A 27,162-nucleotide genomic window follows, 5' to 3' on the forward strand; every position below is an offset into this window, starting at 1 on the left:
AAAAGACTTTTCTCATGAAAAAAGATATCCTTGTGCTAATTGCAACAGATCTTTTTATAAGTAGTAGAATTGTCAAGAATGAGCCTTGAGAACATTGATATTCACAATTCCATTAATAGAATTTTTCTCTTAGGTGTCTTAAATTGTTCTTTTTCAGTCATTATTCAATCTTTTGGAATTTAGAAGATTAGTTCTGAATTACAAGCCTCCATCAAATGCTCAAGATTTACCCCGAAACCAAAAGGTAAAAATTATACAAGATTTTAAAAGCCAAGTGTTACGGTCCTCATGCTCTTTTTTAAGTATTTTGGAAGATCTTCTTTATTAAATCTGAAACTGTTCAAATGTTCATGTTATGCCATTTATCTCTATTACATTAACTTCCTATCCCCTTTTCTGTATCATGAATGTGAAGTTTCTCCTGTGTGTCACAGTAGCATAGCAGTTCCAGATGCTCAGGTTAGGACCCCTTCCCTTTCAGGCTGTCAAATGAGAAGACATTCAGAGGTGACCTGCTCCTATCTAGGTCTTTCCTTAATTGACTCCTCAGTACTCTCATCAGCATCAGCGTTTCTTTTCACCTGATCATCCAGACCATCCTTTAAACCTGGGTTGTGTGCTCTTTGATGGGCACAGGTATCCCTCGTGAATTGGAGGGTAGTGTTGAGCAGCTGAGGCTGACTAAGAGAGCAGACTCCAGGGTCTGATTGCTTGGGTTTTAGCTATGGCCCTAAAGCAAGTCAGGCTACTTTCTGGGAGCTCCTTCTCTGTAGTGTTGACAGTAACAACAACAGAGGCACTGAGCAGATTAATCAAGAAACATGTGAAGCACTTACAATTTGTCAGCTATTTGTTAAGAAAGTTTTAATTTTATAAATATAAAATATTTAAATATATTAAAAATAAATATAAATTTTATAAAATTTTAATTTTAATAAAAATTGGACTGTTTGTATGCATACATTCCTACTTAATGAGTAAAAGCCTTGTGTAGGGGGTTGATTTAGTGTGGTGCAGGCATCAGGTAACCTCCAATGAGGAGCCAGTGGCCTTAACGACACCGGCTATAGAGACAAAGGAGATGAAGTTTTAGGTTTCAGTGATGTAATGAACTTTGTGTGACCCATTGTTACAGTGATAAATTATTTAGTTACATTTTCCTTTTAGTGTTTAAATTTTAAAACCATTTATTTCTGCAAATACATGAAATATTTATAATGCACACCAGAGGAAAGAAAGCCTGAGGTGAAGCCAACTTTTAAGCTGTAATTTCTGGGTCGGCTCAGGCTAAAGAACAACTGCTTTTTAAAGGGGAATCAGAACGGTTTGTCAGGTCCATCCTACTAGAGAAATGAAGCAAAGCTCTTCAAGTGTTACCAGTTTTGAAGGGAACTCTTGGACCGCTGCCTGTCTGTATCACGTTAGTATCATCCGTTCTCCCTTCTCAAGTCCTGGTAGAAGGCGTGCATAATTTATATGTCATTAGTTAGAATTACTTGCAACTATAGATGTGTGTGTGTGTGTGTGTCGTGTTTACCTTTTATTTCTTTCATTTTACTGTGAAGACTTCAGTCTCTTATTTTTCACAGTTTGAATAAAACCAAGCACACTAGGTAACCTGATTTAAAAGCTAGGCATTCTTAGTGTTTCTATAGCAGAGGTCTTTTGGGCCACTCAGCACAGGCTACGGGCGTGCGGCCTGAGCACACGCTACACGAGTGTGAAGGAGCCCATCTGAGAGAAGTTTATTTCTTGCAGTGGAAGGAGAGTCACAGTTTCCATTCTTTGAAACACGCTTATGCAGAAAACCAGTGTCACAATTATGGTGAATTGTCAGTCATAGATTTATGTTAACTCAATTTGAGATACTGAAAGGTATTTTTTTGCTTTAAAGGTTTCCATATAACATTCGCCATTTTCTTTAAATAGTGAATTTGCATTGACCACATGACAGGTTGATATTACATTGAACCTAAAAACCAATTTGTTAAAATACAGAATATACCAGGGGTTGGGTTAATTTTATTACAGAGATGTCGTTAGCATGCACTGGTAAAATGATCTTTTTAAGAAAATAAAGCTTCCCACAAACTTTGTGTACATTTTAAATAAGAGACAGGATTCATTAAGAGTCAGTTCATATTTTAGATAAAGGTTAGAATAGAATTGTATACAGTTACTTTAGCTGTTGATAAGTTTCCGGTATAGAATACTTGGTATCTGAAAATTGATGGATCATCATCCCACGTAGAGAAAATCTTTGAGTTGACAATATTCCAAGCCCCCTGAAGTTTTTTTATAATAGGATGAAAGTGTGTGTCTTCACAAGAATTTTGACATTATTTTCAGCAGCAGCTAACCAGCATCTTGGGTAAAATTGTATTTAAACTACAGTGCAGTACCACTGGCTTGTGCTATAGCTCATGCGCAGTACAAGCCTGTTTACAAAAGTAAATAAAAAGAGTGCTGAAGTTTTTATGTGTGCTTGGTTTTTCATAATCCAGTCAATAGAGCAGCTGCTCTGTTATACTGAGCGATGTGATGCCTTTTGATAGTCAGATTTTTCTAGCTGCAGTTATGGGCTGAGACAAATGTTTCATAGTATTTTACTTTCCAAATAATCTTGGCAGAATGTCTTTTGATTAATAAAATGTTGCTTACATCCATATACTTTATAAGGATTGCCTTCATTTGTCATAGGTGGAATGATAATGGAGAAATAGATGTCAAGAAAACAGGGTATTTTGGGAAATTATTGGGTAGACTAAATTTTATAGTATTTCTACTTTTAAAAGTTAACTTATATAGTGCAGTTGTTGAAAGAGTTAAAAGTTTTCATGTGCGTGTGTTGCCTTTTACTACTGCTGATAGAACATATTATATTTAAGTAGGTGTTATTTACAGCTCTTTATGGGTCAGAAATGGTATTCAGCATTAGTGATTAGCACTATGTGAGAATGCTTCAATGGTGTACATAGTTTGGAGGTTAAGTAAATCTTTGAATTTCTACTTCTTTCTCAGGACTCCCCTCGTAGTGCATTGAGAGAACAATGGTTTCTATGTAGGTTTTATTACTCTGAATGTCAGTTATATAAAATTATCTATATTGATATTGTTAAAGAAATACCAATTATGCAAACTAAAAACCTTCCCATATTTAATAGTATTTTAAGATTTATCCTAAAATTACTGTTGTAAAGACTATTATTATGAGAGCTGAATTTCTGCCCTGAAGCATTAATAAAATCATTTCAAGAATGGTTTCTTTCTTTTTTGTTTTTGCTTTAAAATAAATACTGACTAAAAGCTTTTTGTCCCAGAAGGTTTGATATAACCAACCAGTTAGAGTTGAGAACCTGCTTTGTGTGGGAAAAAAAAGAAAAGAAAAGAAAAGATATGTTGAAATCATTGAGAAGTGTGTAATCATAATGAGAATAAAATTAAGATTTCAAGTTTGGGTTTGATCTGACTAATGCTTTTGCTAACATTATACTTACTAAACATTTAAATTGAAAAAAAATGCAGTAATTAAAATACATTTACACTAAATCTTATAATTTCCAAAATAAATATAAAATAATTTTATTAATAAATCTAAAGTAGTATATATAAATGGATATTTGTGTTTATTAGGACATTCTGTAAGGACTAGACAAGAGCCTTAACATTAGTTCAGTGATCAGGGTCATTGTATGACGAGTGGTGGTTGGTCGTCCTTATTTAGAGCACTAGATCCATGCAATGTGTTTGGAGGCTCTGCTGCCTGGTGAGTCTGGAGCGCTCCAGCATGAGCAGGGTCCTTTGTTTCAGTGGGATTCCTGGAGCCCAGCGCTCAGGGCTCAGATGGTGCCTGGTGTGCTGAGCTCTCTCTGAACACTGACACACTCTTCTTGTCCCCTTGTCACAAGCAGCTGCACCCTGATGAATGGAAGAGTCTAAAGAACAGACCTAAATGAGGTGGATATTCTTGGCTGCGTAGTGACATAATTCGCTATGAATATGTGGCATTTATGCAGAAATTGTGAGGCTAGCTTGAGGTCCTCTGTCGTAGCTCTTTGAGGTTTGTCTTCGAGTCTTGTCACTGATAGTCTTTTTTAATGAGACAGAGGGCCTAATTAATAGATGCTCTTTAACTTCCTGCCTCCTGTTGAAGTATCGGTTGATGAGTGAAGAGTTTGCTGATTTTATTGGGTTGCATTTCTTTTCTTCTTTTTTCTTCCTTCTGCAGGAACATCGGAATTTGCCTTTTATGCGGGAACTGAGGTATCTGTTTGCACTTCTTGTTGGTACCAAGAGGAAATATGTTGATCCATCCAGAGCAGTTGAGATTCTGAAGGATGCCTTCAAATCCAATGACTCACAGCAGGTAGCTTCCTGGCTCTTCCTGTTTTCACTTAACCTTAGAAAATCCTCATCCTCTTTTCCAAGGGTGTCCGCTGAGTTAGGATGGCACTACTAAACTTGAACTTGAAGCCATTGAATCATTATTTTATTATTTGGGAGAGAATCTAAATTAAGCAAAGAGTGAACAAATTGGAGGTGGCGCATGCCTTTAATCCCAGCACTTGGGAGGCAGAGTCAGGCGGATTTCTGAGTTCGAAGCCACCCTGGTCTACAAAGTGAGTTCCAGGACAGGCAGGATTACACAGAGAAACCCTGTCTCGAAAAACAAAACAAAACAAAACAACAAAAAACAAAACAAAACAAAACAAAACAAAGACAAATGTGTGGGAGCCGGGCAGTAGTGGCACTCGCTTTTAATCCGAGCACCTGGGAGGCAGAGGCAGGCGGATTTCTGAGTTCAAGGCCAGCCTGGTCCGGAGTGAGTTCCAGGACAGGCAGGATTACACAGAGAAACCTTGTCTCGAAAAACCAAATAAATGAATGAATGAATAAATAAATAAATAAATAAATAAATAGTGCATGGGTAATTTGTAGAGTGATGGGAGTTGATGAGGAAAACCAATGAACAAAATTAAGAATATCCATATAATTAAAAATTAGTTAAAATTTTATGTGACTGGAGTTTGTGTTGCATGTTTTCTGTGTGCCTGGAGGCTAGAGGAGAATTGGGTCTCCTGGATCATTACAGATGGTTTAGAGCCACTGTGTAAGTGTTGGGAATCGAATATGGATCCTCTGCAAGAGTCCTCAGTACTCAACTTCTGAGTCATCACTCCAGTTCCATAAGTAGCAAGTTAAACAAACTTGTAATAATCTAGATGTAATAATCTAAAATCATATGATTTTCTTGACCCTGATTTAGCTAATAGAGAGTAATTTTAATTACCTATAAAAGAATTTTTTTTTGAAAACACTGCTTTAGTTATTTTTCTTGCTTTTAATGGTAATATCATAGTCCCTTTATAATAACATTTGGTATAAACAATGTTTGAGATTATTTCTAAAAAACAGTCGGTATCTATAAACTAGCATTGCTAATTGAAGAGTCTGAGAGACCAAGAATACAAGTAGGAGCACACATCGATGTAGAAAATAATAAAAATTGAAAAAGATGACAGCAATCAAGTGCTCCAATGGGTACCACGTTCTGGGGAGCTCTGCCTGGAAGTAGTGAGGTTCAGCATGCCTGGGGGTAGTGAGGCCCCGCCCTGCCCTGGGGTAGTGAGGCTCCGCCCTGCCTGAGGGTAGTGAGGCCCCGCCCTGCCTGAGGGTAGTGAGGCTCCGCCCTGCCCTGGGGTAGTGAGGCCCTGCCCTGTCTGGGGGTAGTGAGCTTTGGATTTTGGGTTCATGAAATGAAAGTTTAGAGCAGGATGCATGAAAAAGAATGTGTTTATTACCGTTTTCTTTTCTGTTTTTAAATTTTTACCTTGTATATAAAATATACGCAGACACAGCATTTTCTTTTTTTTATTTATTTTTTATTTTTTTATTACATATTTTCCTCAATTACATTTCCAATGCTCTCCCAAAAGTCCCCCATACCCTCCCCCCCCCCCACTTCCCTACCCACCCATTCCCATTTTTTGGCCCTGGCGTTTCCCTGTACTGGGGCATATAAAGTTTGTGTGTCCAATGGGCCTCTCTTTCCAGTGATGGCCGACTAGGCCATCTTTTGATACATATGCAGCTAGAGACAAGAGCTCCGGGGTACTGGTTAGTTCAGAATGTTGTTCCACCTATAGGGTTGCAGATCCCTTTAGCTCCTTGGGTACTTTCTCTAGCCCCTCCATTGGGGGGCCCTGTGATCCATCCACTAGCTGACTGTGAGCATCTACTTCTGTGTTTGCTAGGCCCCGGCATAGTCTCACAAGAGACAGCTATATCTGGGACCTTTCAGCAAAATCTTGCTAGTGTATGCAATGGTGTCAGCGTTTGGAAGCTGATTATGGGGTGGATCCCTGGATATGGCAGTCTCTAGATGGTCCATTCTTTCGTCACAGCTTCAAACTTTGTCTCTGTAACTCCTTCCATGGGTGTTTTGTTCCCAATTCTAAGAAGGGGCATAGGGTCCACACTTTGGTCTTCATTCTTCTTGAGTTTCATGTGCTTAGCAGATTGTATTATATATCTTGGGTATCCTAAGTTTTGGGCTAATATCCACTTACCAGTGAGTACATATTGTGTGAGTTCCTTTGTGATTGTGTTACCTCACTCAAGATGATGCCCTCCAGGTCCATCCATTTGGCTATGAATTTCATAAATTCATTCTTTTTAATAGCTGAGTAGTACTCCATTGTGTAAATGTACCACATTTTCTGTATCCATTCCTCTGTTGAGGGGCATCTGGGTTCTTTCCAGCTTCTGGCTATTATAAATAAGGCTGCTATGAACATAGTGGAGCATGACACAGAACATTTTCAATTGTGGTGTTTCCTCTTAAAAATTTTCCCCAAACAGCCAAGTGCTCTTTGTACTTTCCAAACCCTTTGGTAGGAACAAACTTATTTTTTCTTACTACGGCAACACTAACACAAGCTAAAATAATTAGAATAGTATTCCCCGATTCCCAAACTGCCAGTTTTAAAACACTACTTTTGCTTCCAGATGTCTTGTCTTCTTCATTTATCCATTTATAACTTATTTCTGTAGCCTTCTCTTTGGGAATGGATGGCAGTCCTTTCTAGTTGCTGCTCTGTATACAAATTAATTTTGCCCAAGCTCACTTCCGTTCTTTGCCAGGTTTTCTTCTGTATGCTTTCGAAGTTTACTTTTTTTCTGCTTTCTACAGAAGCCACCGATCTTTTTGTCTGTTACCACTTAAAGGTGGAACAGAGGTGGGGCTCTTTCCGGATAGGCAAAGTCCTCAAGAAGATGGCTTGGGTTTTGCTGCTCTGTGCTTGTAAATGCTATAGTGCGTGTGAGGCCTCTCCTTTGCGTGTATAGAATAGTTGTATGATTGTTGCTTTTTGTTTTTTTTCTAGAGGATTTAAAAGTATATGCTTCTGACATTCACATTAGTGAGTGGATAAAATATGTACTTATAATTAATATTATGCTTAGTTTTTAATTACCGTGGACTTGTTTTACATTCTCCCAGAATATGACATGTCTGGAATGGTGACCCAGTCTTTGATGAGTGGGCTTCTGTGAATTGTACCCATTGTCCCTTCCCTGCAGCTCACAATGCTTTGTGACAGTGAAGACCTCACTTGTTCATCAGAAGGAGCTTTGCTAAACCTTTGTAACTGTAGCTGTAATTGTAAATTTTCTATTGGTTACATAAAAGGACAGGGAATAATTCTTTGCAAGACTCACAATAAATAGAAAATGGTGGTTCTTTTTAGCTACAATCTTCAAGATTAAAATTGTTTAAAAAGGTGAACATTTACAAATCAATTTAAATCTCTAGGCTCAGGAACAATGGGAAATGATTTGCAGACCCAGAGGTCACGGGTTTTGGAGTTAAAATGCTTACCAGAGCTGTGCTCAATCTCAGAAGCAGCGTCCTCCCTGCCTCTGGTCCTGTTCTGGTATTCTTGGCCCAAAAAAGGCTAGTTTTGATCTCTGTCTGTACTCATGTGTGTCCTTGTTTCTCTTGTTCTGTGCCCCACGTAGATGGCCATCCTTGGGTTGGGGGTCACTTTTATCTGAGCTGAATTCACCATGAGGTGAATTTCTCAAAGGGCCATAATCAGTTAAAGGCACTTTTTGAGGTTCTAAGTGAGTAAAATGTTCTTTTGCTGCCATTTTTCCCAAGGAGATACATAGATTTTTGTCCTGACATCAGTCGTGTTTGACTATGTAACACTAGAGTGTTAAGAGCAACACTTAGTCAGTGAAAGAAAGTGTTCATTTCATTGATTCATGTCAGAGTATATAATTATTTTTATAAACTCGTTTGTTACATTTGAGTGTGTGTATTTCCTAAAACAGAACCTTGTGGTTATAATACTGTGTCCTGGTTAAATCATGGAAATGCATCGCATTTTATGAGACAGCCACATGAGCCTTTCCTGAGGAGTGACTACCTGGAAGGGTTCATGTACAGCCTCCAGGATCTTTGCTAGTAGGATCAAGTCCCAATCAACCTTTTTTTCTTTCCACAGCAAGATGTGAGTGAGTTTACACACAAGTTATTGGACTGGTTGGAAGATGCCTTCCAAATGAAAGCTGAAGAGGAAACGTAAGTCACTGATGTTTACAGATGGTGAAGTGAGTAAGCGACAGTCGTTTTCTTCTCTTGGTACAGTACAAATGTGCAGCCGAGAGAGACTTTTGGGAGTCCCAGTATTATCTGTATTATTAAAAGGCTGTTTAGAAGCCGCAGTAACAAGTTTCAGGTAGTGTCAGTTTCTACTGTCAGGCTTGATGTAAGATTTAAAACTCAATTCCCGAAAGTACTAACCTTGCAGCCTTGTGTTTTTCTTGCATTCAGGATTTCTTGAGGGAGAAGGGGTTAGTTGGGCATAAATTTAAAAATATTTTCCTTCATATTAAGTCCTTTCTGTGACCCTGAGGACAGGATGAACAATTCCACCTCCAGAATCCTGTTCATTCTTCATCTAAGCACAAAGCCTTGGCTGTTTTGTGTGTGTATGGGGACTAGGACTGGTCAGGGGAATGTATGGGGACTAGGACTGGTCAGTGGGATGTATGGGGACTAGGACCGGTCAGGGGGGTGTATGGGGACTAGGACTGGTCAGGGGGATGTTGGTTCTCAGATTTGTGTGTATGGGGACTAGGACCGATCAGTAGGATGCTGGTTCTCAGGTGCCCTTCACTCACTTTCAAAAAGGAAGATTTCTCATCAGCTTGGAGTTTGCTGAGCCTCCTGCGGCCACACTCCTGATCTTTTATGTGTTTTTCCATGATTTTTTATTTTAAGATTTTTTATGCTTATTTAATGTGTATGAGTGCTTTGTCTGCATGTATGTATGTGGAGCACATATGTCTGCACTGCCTGTAGACATATTGGAAGAAGAAGGTATCAGATTCCCTGGAATTAGAGTCTGAGGTGGTTTGTAGTAGCTATGTGCATTCTAGGAACTAAATCTAGGTTTTCTGCAAGGGCCACAAGCACTGCTATCTCCCCAGCTCCATCTTTGTGTATTCGCTTACACAACCACTTAGACTGTTACTCAAGGGCTCTCTCATGAGATCTGCAGCATGCTTTAAACAATATGTAGAACGCAGGTGGAAATAGTAGGCTCAAAATATTACCTTCCTTCCATTCTCCGAAAATAATTTCCTTCTATTAATTTTTTTTTTGTTTAAACTTTTTCAGCCTCATGTTACCATGGTTTGCAGTGAACTTAAATTGTTTGAAATATCTCATTGATCTTTTAAGGAAAAATTCAAAGGAGTTATACCTGGAAATTTAAGACTGAATAATTTAAATAATCCATTTAGATTACTTTGCCTTGTGTATACAAATCAATTAATAATACTAAAAACAAGGTCCCAGCCCTTTAGTGTCCGTGGGTCCATAGTAACCTCACCTGCAGCGATGGACTGTCACTTAAATACCTGTGATGCTCTAGCGGTGCTGATGCTGCGCTGAGGATGCTTAGTTTTAGATTTCAGAAGTTTATTAGGGCACGTCCACAGTGAGCACCAGCACAGAGCCTTCGACATTGGCACAGTTTAGTGTAATTCTACCTTAAGTTGTTTTCAGAGTAATGGCAGAAATTTAGGGTGAAGCATAAGCTGGAAAAACCCCTAATGGTTTTGGTTCTGCAGAATGGCAGCAAGTAACAGAGAGTAGCTTGCAGACCACTGCCTGTTAATGGAAAGGAAGCTCAGAGAAACTTACCCAGAGTTTAATTAAACTTCAGGGCCAAGTTTAATCAGAAGCTTCTTCTGCTGTAGGTAGTGATTAACTGGGCAGTGTGTTAAGACTTAGAGATAATGAAGTGCTCAGCACTAAGTGGGAGAGCTTTACCACTCTTCAAGGTTCAGTTCACAGCATACAAGGAGGAGGTGCACAGTGGAAGGTCCAGAGAATGAGAGATGCTCAGCACAAAAGGCCCTTTCTTACACGGCAGAGCCTTTGCACTCAAGAACTCAAGGTAGCTGTTTATCTGTACAAGGTTGGGCCCATGAACATTTCATTGTGGATTTGCTGTGGGAATTGAGGGACTCTTGGCACTTAACAGTTGTTAGGGACAGGGCATCATTTTCTTCACTGTAGCATCTGATAATTTGCTTTCTTCAATAAATAACCTCTTAGTCATGCTCTGGCAGGAAACTCTAGTTATCCTCAGGGGCTCACACACAGAAACATGCCTTGAATGTCGGAAGTGACCTATTAGGAGAAAGCGCTTCAGTAAGTGAGAAGTGAAAAAGTAAAATTCATTATATAAGTACATAAAATTATAAAAAATTGAAATTAAAAAGGAAATAGTCAATATTTGTATTGCTAATAAAAACATACAACCAATTAAAATAAAAAAGTAAAATTAACTTAGCACCAAATATGTAGTATTTGATGGAAAAAATTAAACATTTTGCAAACTGTTTCAGGTATAGGCATTTGAAAGCTGCTTTCTTTTTGGTTTGTGTAGAAGTTTAAGACATTGACTACCCTGTCATCAGGTGTCCCTTTCTGTCCTTCCAAACTCTTAGTGTGCATTTTTCTTCTGAGATCATTTGATGCTGAGATCATCAGAACACAGCTGAACAGATTGTAATAACCCCTTTCTGACTGAGACTGTCTCTCGGAATGTGTTCTGCTGCGTAACTGCTAACTGTAGACAGGCTCGTTTCTGTTTTAGCTTCATCTTAGCTATGCATTCAAATCTTCCTATGAAAGTTCAGCACTGAATCTGCTCTTGATGTTTCTGAGACCTAAGACCTAGCATCCAGTGGAGATAATGCCTTTGCAGGAAGATTCTGGACTTACTTTGGGGGTCCCAAGTCTTGAATATATTTCTTAATGCTGTATCTTTTTTTCTAAGTGACTTATTATGTGTATGAATGTTTTAAATTAGTGTATGCATATACCATGTAAAGGCCCAATGCCTGTATAGGCCAAAAGACATTGTTGAAATCCTGAGACTTGAGTTGCAGGTTGTTGTTAGATTTTATGAGGATGCTGGGAGGCAAACCTATGGCTTCTATAGGAACAGAAGAAGCATTCTTAAACACTGAGCCATCTTCAGCCTCTTGATGTTACATCTTTTGAAGTGTCATATACCTGTGTGTTTGTTTGTGTGTGTCTGTCCCATTCCTTCTCTTAGGACCTTATGATGGTTAGTTTTAAAGATTCTGCAGAGGAGAGCACCTTGACTGAAGAAGTATCTAGAGCAGTTGCTATGTGAGCAGGTGTGGGGATCTCTTATTCATCAAGGTGGGAAAATCTACCCTGAATGTGGGCAGCGCCATAGCATGGACTGAGCCCTAGTTGTGTAACAGTGAAGAAAGCTAGCTAATGTAAACAGGCACATGAGGGCAGTAGGTTTTCTGTGGATATGATGGGAGCAGCTATCTGAAGCTCCTGCCTTGGTCACTGTTCTGAAATGTTGGGCTGTTACTCAGGATTATAAGCCAAATAAAGTTTTTCTCCCATTCTCATAAGCTGCTTTTTGGTCTGGGTATTTTATCGCATCAACAGAAATGAACATAAAACAGAAGGCTTGAGTTAAATTGTAGTGTTTTGGATATTGTCTTCCTGTTTGTTTACTCTTTGCCTTTTACATTTGCTGTCGTTCAGATGTCTTCCTCTGGTGACACCTTGATTGGTTCCTTGAAGGGAAGATTAGTGAAAGCTGAGTTGGCCTCTCCATATTGTCCCTCATTCTTGTTTCATTCTTTGTCCAGTCCTGTCCTGGAATAGATGGGCTGGTCCATCAGATCATCGTGTTCCCAAGTGTGAGATCATTCCATGCCCGTGTTCCCTCAGAGTTTGTTTCTGTCTTAGGAAATCTCATGCTTCTTGCTCTGTAAGCTGGCCTTCCAATGCCCCAAAGTAGTTGAATATAAAGTTAACCGAATTGAGCAGTCACTGTACCTTATTGTAAACCATTGCTCTCGGAGGTTCTCTGTACTATGATGCCTGCCCTGAACGTCCCAGTTTTCCTCTCAGGTAACCATCATAGAATGTATCCGAAAGCACGCTGCTTGATCACCTTTCATCTATTATAACCTTCTACCTTCCACTATCCAGTTTGCTTAACCATTCTTTTGCCTACTAAATTTTTATTACATTTTTTGATCCTACTCGTGGTTTCTAAACTAATGTCCAAGTTTGTCTTTTTTCTAAAACGTTCAGAAAACAGTTTTTTTTCCCCTCCTGGTTTCTTGTTTACATCTTAAATTTTATTGGAAATATTTCCTCATTTCCTTTTGAGCAGTTTTAAATTCTTTCTGGTGATGTTAACCTGATTTGAGATGCTTTGCTGTGCCCATCATGAAGTACATTCTCTGGTTTTGCCAACGTTTAAGGACGTAGAGGAGTGATCCTGTTTCTTCTTTGATGAGAAACTAACCTATTCTCCCACAATTCTACATACATTATCTTTGAGGCAGAGGCCACAAACACCTAGCGAGACACTCACCAGAGCTTCCCAACCATTGACTCACTTGCTCCAGAACATGGTGTTCTTCTGTGGTAGCCTTTCTGTTATAGCGGCGTTCATTCTCCAATGATAGTCTTAGTGCTCTCTCCAGCGAAGTTTCTTTTCCCTTTGCCTTTGGTAGTAAGTTTTATTTCCTCCACCTTCCAACTTTGTATTCCTTCTTGGTTTCCTTTCAGTTGTGTTTCTCCTGTTTCTACTGAAGTGAGCACAGTCTGAGGTCCTTTTTCTGAGGCTTAGAGTAAAGAGCATCTGGGAGGATGTGACGAAGACCACAGTAGAGAATTTCTGAAATCCCATACCAGGCAAAGCCGTGGAATCCTTCAGTGCAGAGTATGGCAGAATTCACACACACAGTTTGGAACAAGTAATAAGCATTCAGAATTAGTATAGCCATTCACTCCTAGCTAATTCTGCAAAATTATGAAGTCAAAGTCATCAGATAGGTCATTATTCTTTCTGAGAGGTAATTTGTGTGACTGGAAAGGAGAGAGGCCCAGAATGTTGATTTTCTACCTGAACATGTCTATGCATGTTAGTAATTATATCCAAAGAGTCAGAGTTTTTGATTTTTGAATATTTTCTTCTGTGTCAAATCAGTCTCCAGAAACTTTGATTGCAACACTTCAGACAAATATTTATTATAAAGGTGTCTAGAGAGTAAGTCATTGTGGTATAACAATAACATATAAACACCTAGTTTATCAGCTGTTAGCTGGTGGGGCTATATAATTGTGTGGGTGACAACTCCCAAACTAATGACTTCTATTATTCCCTTTCATGCCCCCAGCATGTAAGTCAGTGTCCTTCCTCTACTTACTTAGGGCTGCAGAGCAACAGAAACCTCTGCTAGGCATAAGCTCACCATGTTAACCTGGCAGTAAAAATTAACACTAACTCTCAAGATTTCTGCCCAGCAAGGTCTCATGCCACTTTTGCCTCCATTGTATTGGTGAAAGCAAGTTATATAACATGCCTTGTTGTGGATTGCATCAGACCACTTCTCACCCTTATGGCAGCTGAAATAAATGATACCAAACAATGTGACGTCAGGGTCTTTGTACAATGTTGATATAAGAAATCGTATAGCAGCAGGCCAAGAACATACTGTGATAGTTCTCTAAAAGATTAAAAGAAGAGTCTTTAAATCTGCATCTTAACTTGTGGGCATGTGTACTAATAAGTTGAAAACAGAGTCTGAAGAAGTATCTGTATACCCATGCTACAAAAGTTGTATACCCATTGGCCAAATCTCCACTGATTAAGTGAACAAAATCCAGCTTCCAGTAAATGGAATATTCTGGTGCTTCACGGATGGACCTTGAAGTCACATTAAGTGAAGTTAAATTAATCATGGAACAGACAAATACCAGGTCATTTACATATGAGGCATCAAGTTGTCACCCTCAGACACAGAAGCACAGAGAGGATGGGATTGCGGTGAGGCCTGAGGGAGTGAGCCTTACATGGGTCTAAGGATGACATGTGTCACACATAGGGAGCAAGAACCTGATGGTTGTTTCTCTCATTGAAAGTAGAACTTCACAAGCCAGATTGATTAATTTAAACACAAAATTAAAATTTCATATAGTTGTGAATACATCTCAACATTTTATACAGACCAGGAAAATAGCGTCTTTTAAAGATGCTTACTATAGGTACTAAAAAGATAATGTAAAGACTGCTGCTCTTCAAACAAGAAGGGAACTATCTCATGCGGGGCAGCTTGGGACAACTGTCTGACCGTAGGAAGGGACACCCACACTGTGGTCCTCTGCTTCAGAGTCACGGCATTAGGTTCCTCACTGGTGACAGTCGCTGCTGTGGTTTCTATGACTTCTCTTTGTAAATGTGGGGAAAGACTTAGCTTCTTTCCAGAAACTTCTTTGGATTGAGCAATCTCTTCTCTTCCCAATACGGCCAGTGCCATAGAAGCCTGAACGTCTGAGATGGAAATAGACAGCGAGAACAGGAAGAGCTGTGACCTTATGAGCAGAGCTGGCTTCTCTTCTGTGCTGGTCCCCTGCAGTAACTCATTCAGCCCTCATATCTATCCTGCATGCTCAATGACTGAAATTATCCTTAGCTGACAGGTGAAGACATTGAAGAATACATTTAGGAGCTGTGCCCAGGGTGACACAGTAAATAGCAGAGCTGTGTGCATGATAGCCATGCACATGACATCATCTTGCCATATATTGTTCCATGTAATGGTTACTTTGATGCATTCTCAATGATTTAGAGATCTGAAAGTGATAAGCATTTTTCTATCTTTTAAACCTGCTTTAGGGATGAAGAGAAGCCAAAGAACCCTATGGTAGAGCTGTTCTATGGAAGATTCCTAGCCATGGGAGTGCTTGAAGGTAAAGTCACCCGTTTGCTTTCATTACAAGGCAGGATGTTTCCTATTGGGTCTTCTGTATTTGCCTGTGTGTGCTGCTGCTCTTCATCTTTAACTGGGTCTACTCTCCTAGTAGCTGCTGCTTCGTTAACATCCCTGCAAAGCATCCTCGGCATTTGGAGGACTTCACTCCTGGTGACCTGACTTTTGCTCCTCTCAGGCCTTTTCTGTTCGCACTCCCCTTACCTCCTGCTGTCCATTAAGACACCTAATTCTGCCTTTCTCCCACCTCTCTGACTGTTGTGAAACTCTTCACTGCCCCTCTCCGGATACTGAGTACCTGAGTGTTGCTGAGTTCACAAAAGGATAGCTGTAATGTTTTGTGTGTAAGAACTCTGAACCATGAGGGAAAGGAAGGAACTCTATGTACCTGCGCTACAAAACTGCAAAACTAGAGTCTGTTCTCCAGTTCTTTCTCTCTCTCTCTCTCTCTCTCTCTCTCTCTCTCTCTCTCTCTCTCTCTCTCTCTCTCTCTCAGAGGGATTTTCATGGAATTATTTTGAAGCCTGCAATGTCTACCCAACACTCTGTATTGAATTCCAACATCTTAATTTCTTTTTAGAAAAATATAATTCCCTCTGTATGTGAGCAGCAGATTTTATTAGCTCTACCCATTCACTCCTTCACCACATTCTTTCCACCTTTCCCTTTAGGACCTAAGAATATGGAAGAGCCACCCCTTCCTGCTCTTAGAGTCTGGGCCTCATGGTCTTAGGTAGCTTTAGTTCATTCCCTTCCCTTTCTGAGTCCTTAACTTCTTTCTCTCCCCTGTAGTCCACCTCAAGTGTTTCTGTGTGTTCTGCTACTCCATATTACAGAAAGTAAAAAGATAAGCACTGATTCATTCCTACTAAAAAGGATGTATGCCCCTTGTAGTGAGGACATGGTTTCACTTGATTGCTCTATATGTTTTACACACCTTGGTTTAGTAGCTGGCTCCATGATTCAGACAAAGGTAGATCTTGAGAAGTTATTGATTTTTCTACCTATGAGCAAACTCATTAAATCCAGTTTAGTTCTTATTGATCTATTAATGCATTAGGGATTGACTCTTTCTCCTCTTATTTATCTTGCTTCTTCCTTAAAAAGAAAGTTCTCTGGCCTCTGGGACAATACATTCATTTTAGAAAGTGTGTGTGTGTGTGTGTGTGTGTGTGTGTGTGTACACAGCCACACATGCATGTGCATGTTTCTTGTATGTGAAGGTGGGTTTCTCAGGGCTTCATCTGATCTCCCTTTCTTTTCTACAGTTCCCTAGGCGGTCATATTCCCCACCAGGATATTTCACTTCTAGGAAGCAAGGAGTTAGGGAAGAGTCATCCTCAACTCTTGAAATGGAAATCTCCCGATCACCCAGAATCAGTGGCTTTTACTGCTGCACAACAGCGGGGGAAAGTTGTCCTAGACTTATGTGTTCAGTCCCTAGAAACCATGCACTGTCCTTGGGAGCCATATGGGACTCTCTAATCTTCAATTTCATGTTATGCTGTTTGCATCCTGTGTACAACCCAGCTATGTAGCCCTGTCCATGCTCCTGTCCATGCTCCATTTTATGTGTGTGTGTGTATGTATGTATGTATGTATATACATTATATAGTATGTGTGTCTACCAAAGCATGCTACAGGGCTCCTGAGTCTGTACCTTCATGGCTATGATTGTTCTGTAAGAAAATTATAAGCAAGACTGAAAGACATTATAAATCTTGACCTCCCCACCTGACTACATTACATCTCCAAGATGTGCTTAACTTTCTTTGGTTCCTTAAACATGCCAAGTTTTGGAGTCTTAATATTATGACTTTGCTGTTCCTTACCCAAGAAGAGTCCACAGCCCAACAACCTGGCCTAGTTACCTTCTACTCACTCTTCAAGTTCAAATCTCGGTTTAAATGTTAACTGCCTGTGGGAGTTTTTACTGCCCTACTGTCTGTTCCTAACAGTAGGTTAGCTCTTTTATACTCTCTTATCCATAACCATTGTCTTACTGAATCATTAGTTGGCTTACGGCAAATGGATGTCTGTGATGTCTTCCAGTGAGGCTGAATTACACACCTACCCTCACACCCACACACATACACACATTTATGAGTGCATATAAACACACATACAGTGTTAGCACAATGTCTTCTCTTTAGAGCTTATATACATATGAGTTATAATTACTGTCTGTGGCTAGGTGTGAAGGAATACACACACATTATATGTATATGCCAGTGGAAAGCTCTAGTAAGCCATTATCACACATGCATAAAAATGCATGCATGTTAGTCTCTCTCTCTCTCTCTCTCTCTCTCTCTCTCTCTCTCTCTCTCTCTCTCCCTCCCTCCCTCCCTCCCTCCCTGTGTGTGTGGAGGTAGGAAAGTTCTACTCACCCATTATTCTCTGGAGCACCATCACTGGTACTCTTTCAGGTTTGGGAAAGAATCCATATATCTCATATATATGCATTTACTTTTTGTAATTGAAAAGCTAAGTTGAAGAACATTAATTAGCTTCTCCCACCATCTTATAGGAAAAAAATTTGAGAACACTGAAATGTTCGGTCAGTATCCACTTCAGGTGAACGGGTTCAAAGACCTGCATGAGTGCCTGGAGGCCGCCATGATCGAAGGGGAGATCGAATCCTTACACTCGGATAACTCAGGAAAGTCAGGCCAGGAGGTGAGTGCTCCATGTCTATCCTCCTCCTTCCTGCTCTCTTTTCCATGGCCTAATGCAAGTATAAGGTTCTGATCACATAGCTGGGCATGACGGACAGAATACTCAAAAATGTATTTGCATTTAATTATAGTAATCTAAGACATATTTGTGAAACTTGTACAGAATATCTGATATGTAATTTATGTTAGATTTTAATCTCAAAATTTTTATCTTCTCTTTACTCTTTGTCTCTTTGTCTATCTTGAGGACGTCGTTTCATGTTTTATGATTTCCCATTAAGGTAGTGGTCATTAGCAGCGTGGTAGTTAACTTAAAATGAAAATAACCTGGTTAGTTTTTACTTCAGCACATGTTCTCTCACAATCACGTGTTCCTGGGATTTGTCTGCTTCTGTAGAGCAAGCCAGGCTCCTACAAAGCACACATGTCTGTTCTTAGGAGATTGCTATTTCATTGCATAAGGTACAATGGAAGATCCTACTTTTTTGTGAAAGAACTGACTTTTAATACACCCCAAACCTGTTTATCTACATTGCTGATTTAATTTCCAAAGCCAACAGTCTCCTTCTCTCTTTGATACCATCCATGTATCAATCCATCTGCATCCAGCTGTTGGAGAAGGTGCACACTACTGTAGAAACCAGCACAAATCATTGTCTTCCAAATCAGGCACTGTGAAGCGATTGCTGATTGATATCTGGACATATGCTCCATGTAGTAGGATAGATAAATCTTCAGTGTTATTTCCTGTTACATTTTTAGTGGATAGGATAGGGACAAGTGCAAATTGAATGACATAATTTATAGGAGATTTCTCAGACTCTAACAAAACAATTTGCAGTGACTGATCAGCCGCTTAAGAAGGACAAAGTGGTACTGAGCTGTCGGTGCATGCTCTTAATCCCCATACTACAAAGATCACTAGTTCAAGGCTAGCTTGGGGTCCATACAGGGTTCAAGACAGCCTGGTCTTTGAGACCTTTTGACCACTTCTCCTTCCCATACCCAACCCCCAAAGAAGCATTGCATGATAATGTTAATTTATATTAACGAGAAATTGATACTTGTTTCTTTGGGAATAAATTAATATATTGTGCTGAAAAAAATTCTATTTATATGCTACTGTGCTTAAAATACTAATAGTTTAGCCGGGCGTGGTGGCGCACGCCTTTAATCCCAGCACTCGGGAGGCAGAGGCAGGCGGATTTCTGAGTTTGAGGCCAGCCTGGTCTACAAAGTGAGTTCCAGGACAGCCAGAGCTACACAGAGAAACCCTGTCTCGAAAATCCACAAAAAAAAAAAAAAAAAAAAAAAAAAATACTAATAGTTCAGGGCTAGGTACACAACTAATGATTCCTTAAAGTGTATTTAGGAAATGTCTTTTTATTATTATTAATTATTATTATTATTACTTAATCTTGTCCCCAGGAGCTGTAGACAGAGATAATGAAATCTTTTCACCTAATAGTAGAACAGAAGTGGCTGTTGCTGATAGAGAAAATGCATTCCCGATACAGGCATGCTATCTAATGTTCTGTGCGCATCCTTTCTCCAGTTACAGAAACTGCGGCAGCCTCCTTATCACAGTTTGGGTCACCTCACTTTTCTCTGCCACTGCAGGTTCTCATCAATGAAAATGTGTCTCAAGTTAGTTATAAAGATGATATTTAACGTATTGAGGTAAAATAAGGAAGTTACTCTTCTAAAACTATATTTGCCAGTTTGATTATCACAAAATGGTGCAGGGACTACTATCCTAAGGAATCAATGAGAACTTTGTTTATGAGATATCAGAGACAATGTTTTAATTTTTATCTAACTTTAGATATGGTAAAGAAGTACAGGGTAGGGACGGGAGAGATGTCTGAAAAGAAAGGAGCATGCCCTCCTCTTCCAGTTGTGAGTTGAGTGCCAAGCTCCACGTCACGAGACCCCATCTCCAGGAATTCAATCCAGGGTTTTCCGATGGACCGTAGGCCCCATGTCAGTCACAGACATGGACAAAGACACGAACAGGTTCAAAGACACAGATACACGCACATAAATAAAAACGAAAATAAGTCTTGAAAAAGAACTATGCCACATGCTATCATGTGACTTTTCTCGTTTGCATCTTTAGATGCTTATTATATTAGGTCTTGTGGACTCTTATAAATCATGTTTCTTATATTTTAACTGGGAAAATCTTACTCATGTTCAATTTAACCCCTGCTTAGCCAGTAATCCTTAGTGTTTGGGAGGAATAAAGAGCCACACCTCAGCACTTAGCTTTAGCAGCTTCACTTGGAGACAGGTGCCATCGTCAAGATTCTAGCCCAGCCCATTTTCCTCAGCCTGCAATGGTTATTCCTGGTTTTGGTTCAGGTTAAGTTTGTGCGCAGTCAATGAGGGGTGTGTGGTACCAGTTTTTGGCACTGAAAGCTATGATACCTGAAACATGGGATTAATAGTATCTTGTTGCAGGGCTTATAAATACTTAAAAATATTTATCATTTTACACCTCTGTACTTATTGGCTTTTGAATGTATATTCATCCTTTAAAACAAATAGCATCCTTTTTGTAAAACTTGAACTTGTTACATAAAAAACAAGCTTTTTGAAAATGTTAAATTTCGTGGTTCACTAAACAACTGCCAAACTGTGTGTGTGTGGGGGGGGGGTGAGTGGGTAGGACACATTCAGAGCAATAAGAAATTTAACTCATTGATTGCTAGTTTATATTTGAAAACTTTTACAAGTATAAACTTTGTTGATGAGAAATCTTTATCATACATTAATATAATGTATAGTTGTAAGATTCAAGGTAAAAATAGGAAGAAAAAAGAGAGAGAGAAGGAAGATAACATTTTTCCAGTTTTAGGATGAGAACAGTGAGCATGTGTTTCAGACAAAGATTTGCTTCCGTTTGAGTCAAGTCTTGGATTTGACAGTCTGCTTGCTTTCAATAAGTGTCACTCAGCATTCGACAGAAGATGATGGGGCTCTGAAGTCCTTTCCTCCTAGGGAGAATTTGGAATGTTACAACTGTGGACGATTAGCAGTGTGTAGATAAGGTTTCCCTCTGTCCTCTGATGTGGACAAAGGCTATGGGGACTTCAGACCGAAGTTCAGCTGTAAGGAAACCATCAGAGTCCCTCTGTGTGCTGTAGTACAGTAATGTCAGCGCCAGGATCATACCCCGACCTTAAAGTCGTGATGGTGAAATCTAACAGGCTGACCAAGTGTCTGTTATCGTTTTCTTTCAGCATTGGTTCACTGAATTGCCACCGGTATTAACATTTGAACTGTCAAGATTTGAATTTAACCAGGCATTGGGAAGACCAGAAAAAATTCACAATAAACTAGAATTTCCCCAAGTTTTATATCTGGACAGGTACGGTTTGTGCAAGTAGTAGGTTTGTGAAAATTGTTATTTCCTTGAAGCTGAGGTTTATGAATGCTTGATATTTCCGTCTTATTATCTGTTAAGGGAGTATATTCATTTTATCTTATAAATATATAGTTATAAATCTTAAGTATTAAAATATTTTTGTGTTTTATATCTGATATCTTATAAAACTTCAGTTGACCTTTTGTAGTAATAGTTAGATTTAATATCATACAAGTTTCCAAGATATTTGATAACACTAATGATGGCCTTTTTTTTTCCTTAACAGGTATATGCACAGAAACAGAGAAATAACAAGAATTAAACGTGAAGAGATCAAGAGACTTAAAGATTACCTCACAGTATTACAACAAAGATTAGAAAGGTATTTCAGCCTTCATGAGCTTAAGACAGGAAAGCATGTGTCTGGTGACTAACTAGATTATTAATTTTCAACATGCTTTGGGTAACTTATAATGTAACCCATTATAAGCATATATTATATTATAATATTATAAGCTTATAATTCATTCCGGATTGCATTTTGATTAATTACATTAGAATCTAGATTGCATCCCTACTAGGCTGTAGATGATTATCTTAGAAATTGAAATTAAAGATGTAATTATCACCAGCTTGTTTTCCTGGTGCAGTAAGTGGAAGGCAGGAGGCTAGCGCAGAGCACAGGGTGAACTGGACGGAGAGGATTTGAACTCTTCCCGCCCAAGCTTCACACAGTGAATCCTTCAGGAAGAAGCTGGGCAGCAAAGGGAGGTTGCACAGCTCATAGAAGTGTGCATGGAGTGAGTGGGTGCTATCACATACCAGAAGGGAGGGGCTGAGTGTGCCTATGCTCTCTCAGCTCCATCAGATGTGGAATGTGAATGCCTTGCAGGCCGGATAAGTCTACAGGCTGCAATGCAGTTTGACTAATCCCAGTTGTCGACCTACAACTTTCCGAGTTACGTTTAATTTGCTCATTAATAACATACAATGTTGAGTGTGAACATATATTTCCAGGGAGCTTAAGTCTTAATAAGTTCCAGTACATGTATGGAAAGTGTTCACGGGGTAAAAGATGATAAAAGTGAGGACCTTAACCCTGAGGCTAGTGCAGGATTCAGAGATGAGAATGTTTGCGCATGGTCCTGGGTTTGTTTTCCCATGGGGGCAGTTTAGAACACCGTCTTAGGCGAGGCCACACATATGACTTGTAATTTTCATCAGCTTTGCCGTCCTTCCTTCTGAGAACATTTAGTCCATTTCTCAAGTGTATATTCAGTTTCACCTTCTTTATTAGAAAAGCAAAGTCTAATTTTATAAGACTTCAAGCCACAAATTATTTTGACAATATAGGTAAAACGTGTATATTTTATTAATAGATATTTAAGCTATGGTTCCGGTCCCAAAAGATTCCCATTGGTAGATGTTCTACAGTATGCATTGGAGTTTGCCTCCAGTAAACCTGTGTGCACCTCCCCTGTTGATGACATCGATGCTAGTTCCTCAGCAAGTGGCCCCCTACCATCACAGTCATTACCAAGGTAAGTGAGTCACCCTTGCTCCTTTTCCTCGTCACTTCAGTAGGTCTTGTCTATCTGTTAGAATCTATATATTTTCCGCTGGTCAGAATTATACTTTTCAATGTTTTTGTTTGTAGTTTCTGAACGTCATATAATGTGTCAATAATGCTTTTAGAGTAGAATTTGTTTCTGATAATGCAAGTTGGTATTAGCAAGAGATCTTTAGTTAGAATATGCATTAGATTTTCCATTACAAAGAAGGCACTCTTACTTTAAAGCCACGATTTCATCCTTATAAGATTTTAGTCCTCTTGTACTAAATGTCTCGTCTGATATTTGATCAGTCTGTGTATTTCTTAAGATCATTTCCTCTTGAAATTGTGAGGGGCTTGGATGCTATCTATAGTTTTGGCTTCAGTTTGGAAGTTTAACCAGTCGTGTATGCTTTGAAACCACAGCACAACAGAACAGCAGGGACCCTCTGCTTCAGATCTGCCCAGCTCATCACCTGCATCAGGTGCTGCCCTGCCTTTGAGGTCAGTCATACACAAACCCTTCACTCAGTCTCGGATACCTCCAGATTTGCCCATGCATCCGGCACCAAGGCACATCACAGAGGAAGAACTGTGTGTGCTGGAGAGCTGTTTACATCGCTGGAGGACGGAAATAGAAAATGACACACGAGGTAAGAAGCTCTCCTAGTGTGGCTGCTGTTGCTTCAGATGATGTTGTACTCTGATAAGGAAAAATTGTTTGGATTTCATTTTTAAACATGTGTAATTTTTCCTTGAAAAAAAAATCTTTTCTGAAAAGATTTTGTGGAAGACACTGATTTGGCTGTCCCGTTTTTTTTTTATTTTTTTGCCCTTCGTGTCAGATTCACAGGGACCAAAAGGGTTTCCCTGGATTACTTAGCTGATTAATGATGTAACAGATGGTCTGATTTGCCAGTTTAGTGTTCTAAATTTATATCAAACTGGTATTCACAGCTACTCCATTGGGGAAATGTTGTAGAGCCTCAGAATTTGTACTTACTGGTTCTGGACTCCGTCTGATGCTTGCATAATGAAGAGGGGAAAACTGTTTTTCTCTAGGTATAACCATTTAAAAAGTGAATTTTTAATTTTTGTTTCTACCTGGACATTGAATCATGCTAGAGTTGCTGAACCCCATCTACAGCCTCATTGTTTAATCTAGTCTAAGAGATTTACAGATATGATCCATGGACCCAGAACCAGTCTATAGGAAATTTTCAGGAGGTGTGCAGCAAAATAAGGATTTGGTGTGTGGGAGTGTGTATGGATGAACACATGCATTGCTGAGCTATCTTTCTTTCTTGAAAGAAGACACTTTATTTTGAATCCATTTCTAACTGTTAAAATGAACTTTTTCATTTTAAAAAGATACTTCACAGTAGATTATATGATAATTATCTTTACATGTCAAAATATAGGCTACTAACTCTAAACTTCAGCTATCAGGAATATAGAAATTGTAATTTTATATTAAAAGGATGAGGTTACATTACATAGCACTAGCTGTCTTCTTTTAGATAGCCAAGTTGCCACTTTATGGAGAAGTATGAATAGAGAACAGTCCAGTTTAGTAGAGTAGATACTTGCATTGTTCCTCTTAGTAACTAGAGGGTTGGTGTTACTATTGTGCATATTTAAATAACTTTAATATTAAAACTTACTTATACTAATTAAACATAGTTTAATGGCTAATAATGGTTTATTGAATGCTGTGTGGAGTATTGAATAATTCCCTTCTGGACATGACAGACTGTATTTGTAATTCAGAAGGGTAGATGCTAATAAACTTTTGACATTCAGGTATTGCACAGAGTGAGAAAACAAATGAAAGTGTTTGAAATAATATTTAAAGAAAACAGACACATGGAGGTTAATGACCACAGGCCCGAGAGAGGAATCAAGTGGGCCACTTAATTTACAGTAGCACGAATACTAAATAAAATGTACTTTCAAATGGACAAACTTGTGAGTCCCTACCTGGAAAAGAAAGACAGCTTGATGAAATCACAGTTGGTCATTTGTGATAGATGAACCTGGGGAGCATTCAGGCCTTAAGATTCTGTGCACATCATACTGGAGATCAGGAAAGACTTACTTGGGATTCTTGTTTTCTGTCTTTAACTCCTATGGTTACAACATACTAGCATTGATTTTTTTTTTTTACATGATTGTGTAGTATTCCAATGCACTGATAATGTATTTAATATTCATGTATTAACTGCAGAAAATGTTGGTCTATTACATATATATGTATATATATTACATATATACATATATGAATAGAATATTCTTAAATAAATAGAGTAGGCTTCTTAAGATTCCATTTCCTGGCTAAAGTATATAGATTTTAAAATTTGAATGTTTTAAAATAGTTCCGTTTGAAAGAGAATACTCTCAGGAGACTCTCAGACCCTGAGTGTATTTTATTTACTCTGGAGTAGTCTGGTAGGCGATAAATAACATTTCAGTGTCTTAATTTGCCTACCATTATGACGAGTGCATTGATAGTATTTTAAAAAATGTCTTATTTATCTTATTTTTCTCTTTTGTAAACATTTTTGGACAGTTTAATATATACCATAAAACAAATATATATTACTTATTCCCTGTAACAACTTGTAAAGCGGGTCTTTAGCCTATTTTTTTTATAGTAAGCAATTTTTCTAGTTTTTATTTCTTCAGAGAAAATGCCCTCATTTAGACATGTATCTTTTTGTCTATATTGCATGCTATAGGTATTACTCTTACAGTTTGTCATTTGGCCTTTGTGCTGTTTTTTTATTTACTTTTGTTAGTTTTTTAATTTTTAATTTGTGTGTGGGTGACTTGCTTCCGTATATGATGGTACATCATTGTGTGCAGTGCCTGTGGAGGCCAGAAGTGAGCCTCAGACCCCCTCTCAGATTATGTTTAGGGAGCAATCATGTGCGTGCTAGGACTTGAACCCAGGTCGTCTGGAAGAGCAACCACTGCTCTTTACCACTGAGCCATCTGTAGCACCTTGCTTTTGTGTTCTGATGTTGACTAGTTTTAGATGTTTGTACTCTTACATTTACTTATCTTTTATGGTTTCTTAATTGTATATCAGCCTAAAATAGATCTTTCCAGAGTTTGAAGTTACTTCTTTGTAGTAGCCTTTTCTGGCTTCTTCCTGATTCTTTCAACTGATTAACAGAACGTTACGATTCTGTGATATTTTAATGTATTGATACCAACACTTACCTTATTCGGATTTAAAAATTATGAAATAATGTAGCTGTGAACACCCACTCTTTGAAGACTTTTATAAAATTCTTTTCTACTCTAAGTAGAAATAATAGGAGATGGAAGTTCCGTTGTAGATTTCACTTAGCTATTGTAGTGTCCCAGTCGCGTGCATAGTCGATTTTTCCGTAAATTCTCTATTATATCTCTACATGTATAGGGAGGTGAGCGTTAGCATTCCTTGAAACCTTTCTGTACAAACTTGAATGCAGTTTGATTTTCTTGGCCCTGCATATTTCCTGAGTTGTTTTGTTTTGCTGTATTTTTAACTCTCTTTGTTCTGAACAACATCTCGTTTCACATAGACTACAATAATAGCATCTTAAAGAATAGTTTAGAAAACTTTTCTTCCTCGCTAGTGTGATTATAAAAAAAAACAAAAAACAAAACCAAAAACCCCTTCGTGCCTCTCTTACTAGTCTCAGTAGAAATCCAGGTGACCGTATCATCCATCACGTCCCGTCTTCTATCCGTAGATCTGCAGGAAAGCATATCCAGAATCCATCGAACGATTGAACTTATGTACTCTGACAAGTCCATGATCCAAGTAAGTGAAATGAACTTATGTACTCTGACAAGTCCATGATCCAAGTAAGTGAAAGCCGGGCTGCCCACCCCTGTCACTCTGTCGCCACACTCCACTTCACCTGGGTGCTATTTGTAAGGATTTCTTTTTAATTCTGTGTATGTTTGTGTGTGGATTGGTGCCCTGGGAGGCCAACGCTGTAGGGTGACTTTAGAGCCGGAGTTACAGGCAGTTGTGGACTGCTGGACATGTGTGCTGAGAATCAATCCCGGTTCTCCGGAACAGCAACCAGTGCTCTTGGCTGTTGAATTATCCTTCCATCCTCACTTCATCTTATTTATCTCACACCAATTCTTGGTACATGTTTTGTCATACAACTTGAATACATTTTATTATAATAAGCAATATA

At 38.9% G+C, this 27,162-nt stretch overlaps 1 protein-coding gene across 2 annotated transcripts in view; it reads left to right on the plus strand.

Moving 5' to 3' along the window:
• The window catches only part of Usp25 (ubiquitin specific peptidase 25), a 108,710-nt gene that overhangs the window by 44,299 nt on the left and 37,249 nt on the right, over positions 1 to 27,162 (plus strand). For both annotated transcript variants that reach the window (XM_085832213.1, XM_085832214.1), the window contains exons 6-15: positions 158 to 244; positions 4,229 to 4,366; positions 8,511 to 8,587; positions 15,267 to 15,340; positions 17,891 to 18,039; positions 21,284 to 21,411; positions 21,695 to 21,790; positions 22,788 to 22,949; positions 23,387 to 23,613; positions 26,704 to 26,774. In XM_085832213.1, coding sequence (XP_085688339.1) covers positions 158 to 244; positions 4,229 to 4,366; positions 8,511 to 8,587; positions 15,267 to 15,340; positions 17,891 to 18,039; positions 21,284 to 21,411; positions 21,695 to 21,790; positions 22,788 to 22,949; positions 23,387 to 23,613; positions 26,704 to 26,774 — 1,209 coding nt within the window. The remainder of the gene's footprint in view (positions 1 to 157; positions 245 to 4,228; positions 4,367 to 8,510; positions 8,588 to 15,266; positions 15,341 to 17,890; positions 18,040 to 21,283; positions 21,412 to 21,694; positions 21,791 to 22,787; positions 22,950 to 23,386; positions 23,614 to 26,703; positions 26,775 to 27,162) is intronic.

This window comes from Mus caroli, unplaced genomic scaffold, assembly GCF_978045245.1.
Source record: "Mus caroli unplaced genomic scaffold, Mus_caroli_1 scaffold_17, whole genome shotgun sequence".
NCBI classification, from domain to species: Eukaryota; Metazoa; Chordata; class Mammalia; order Rodentia; family Muridae; genus Mus; species Mus caroli.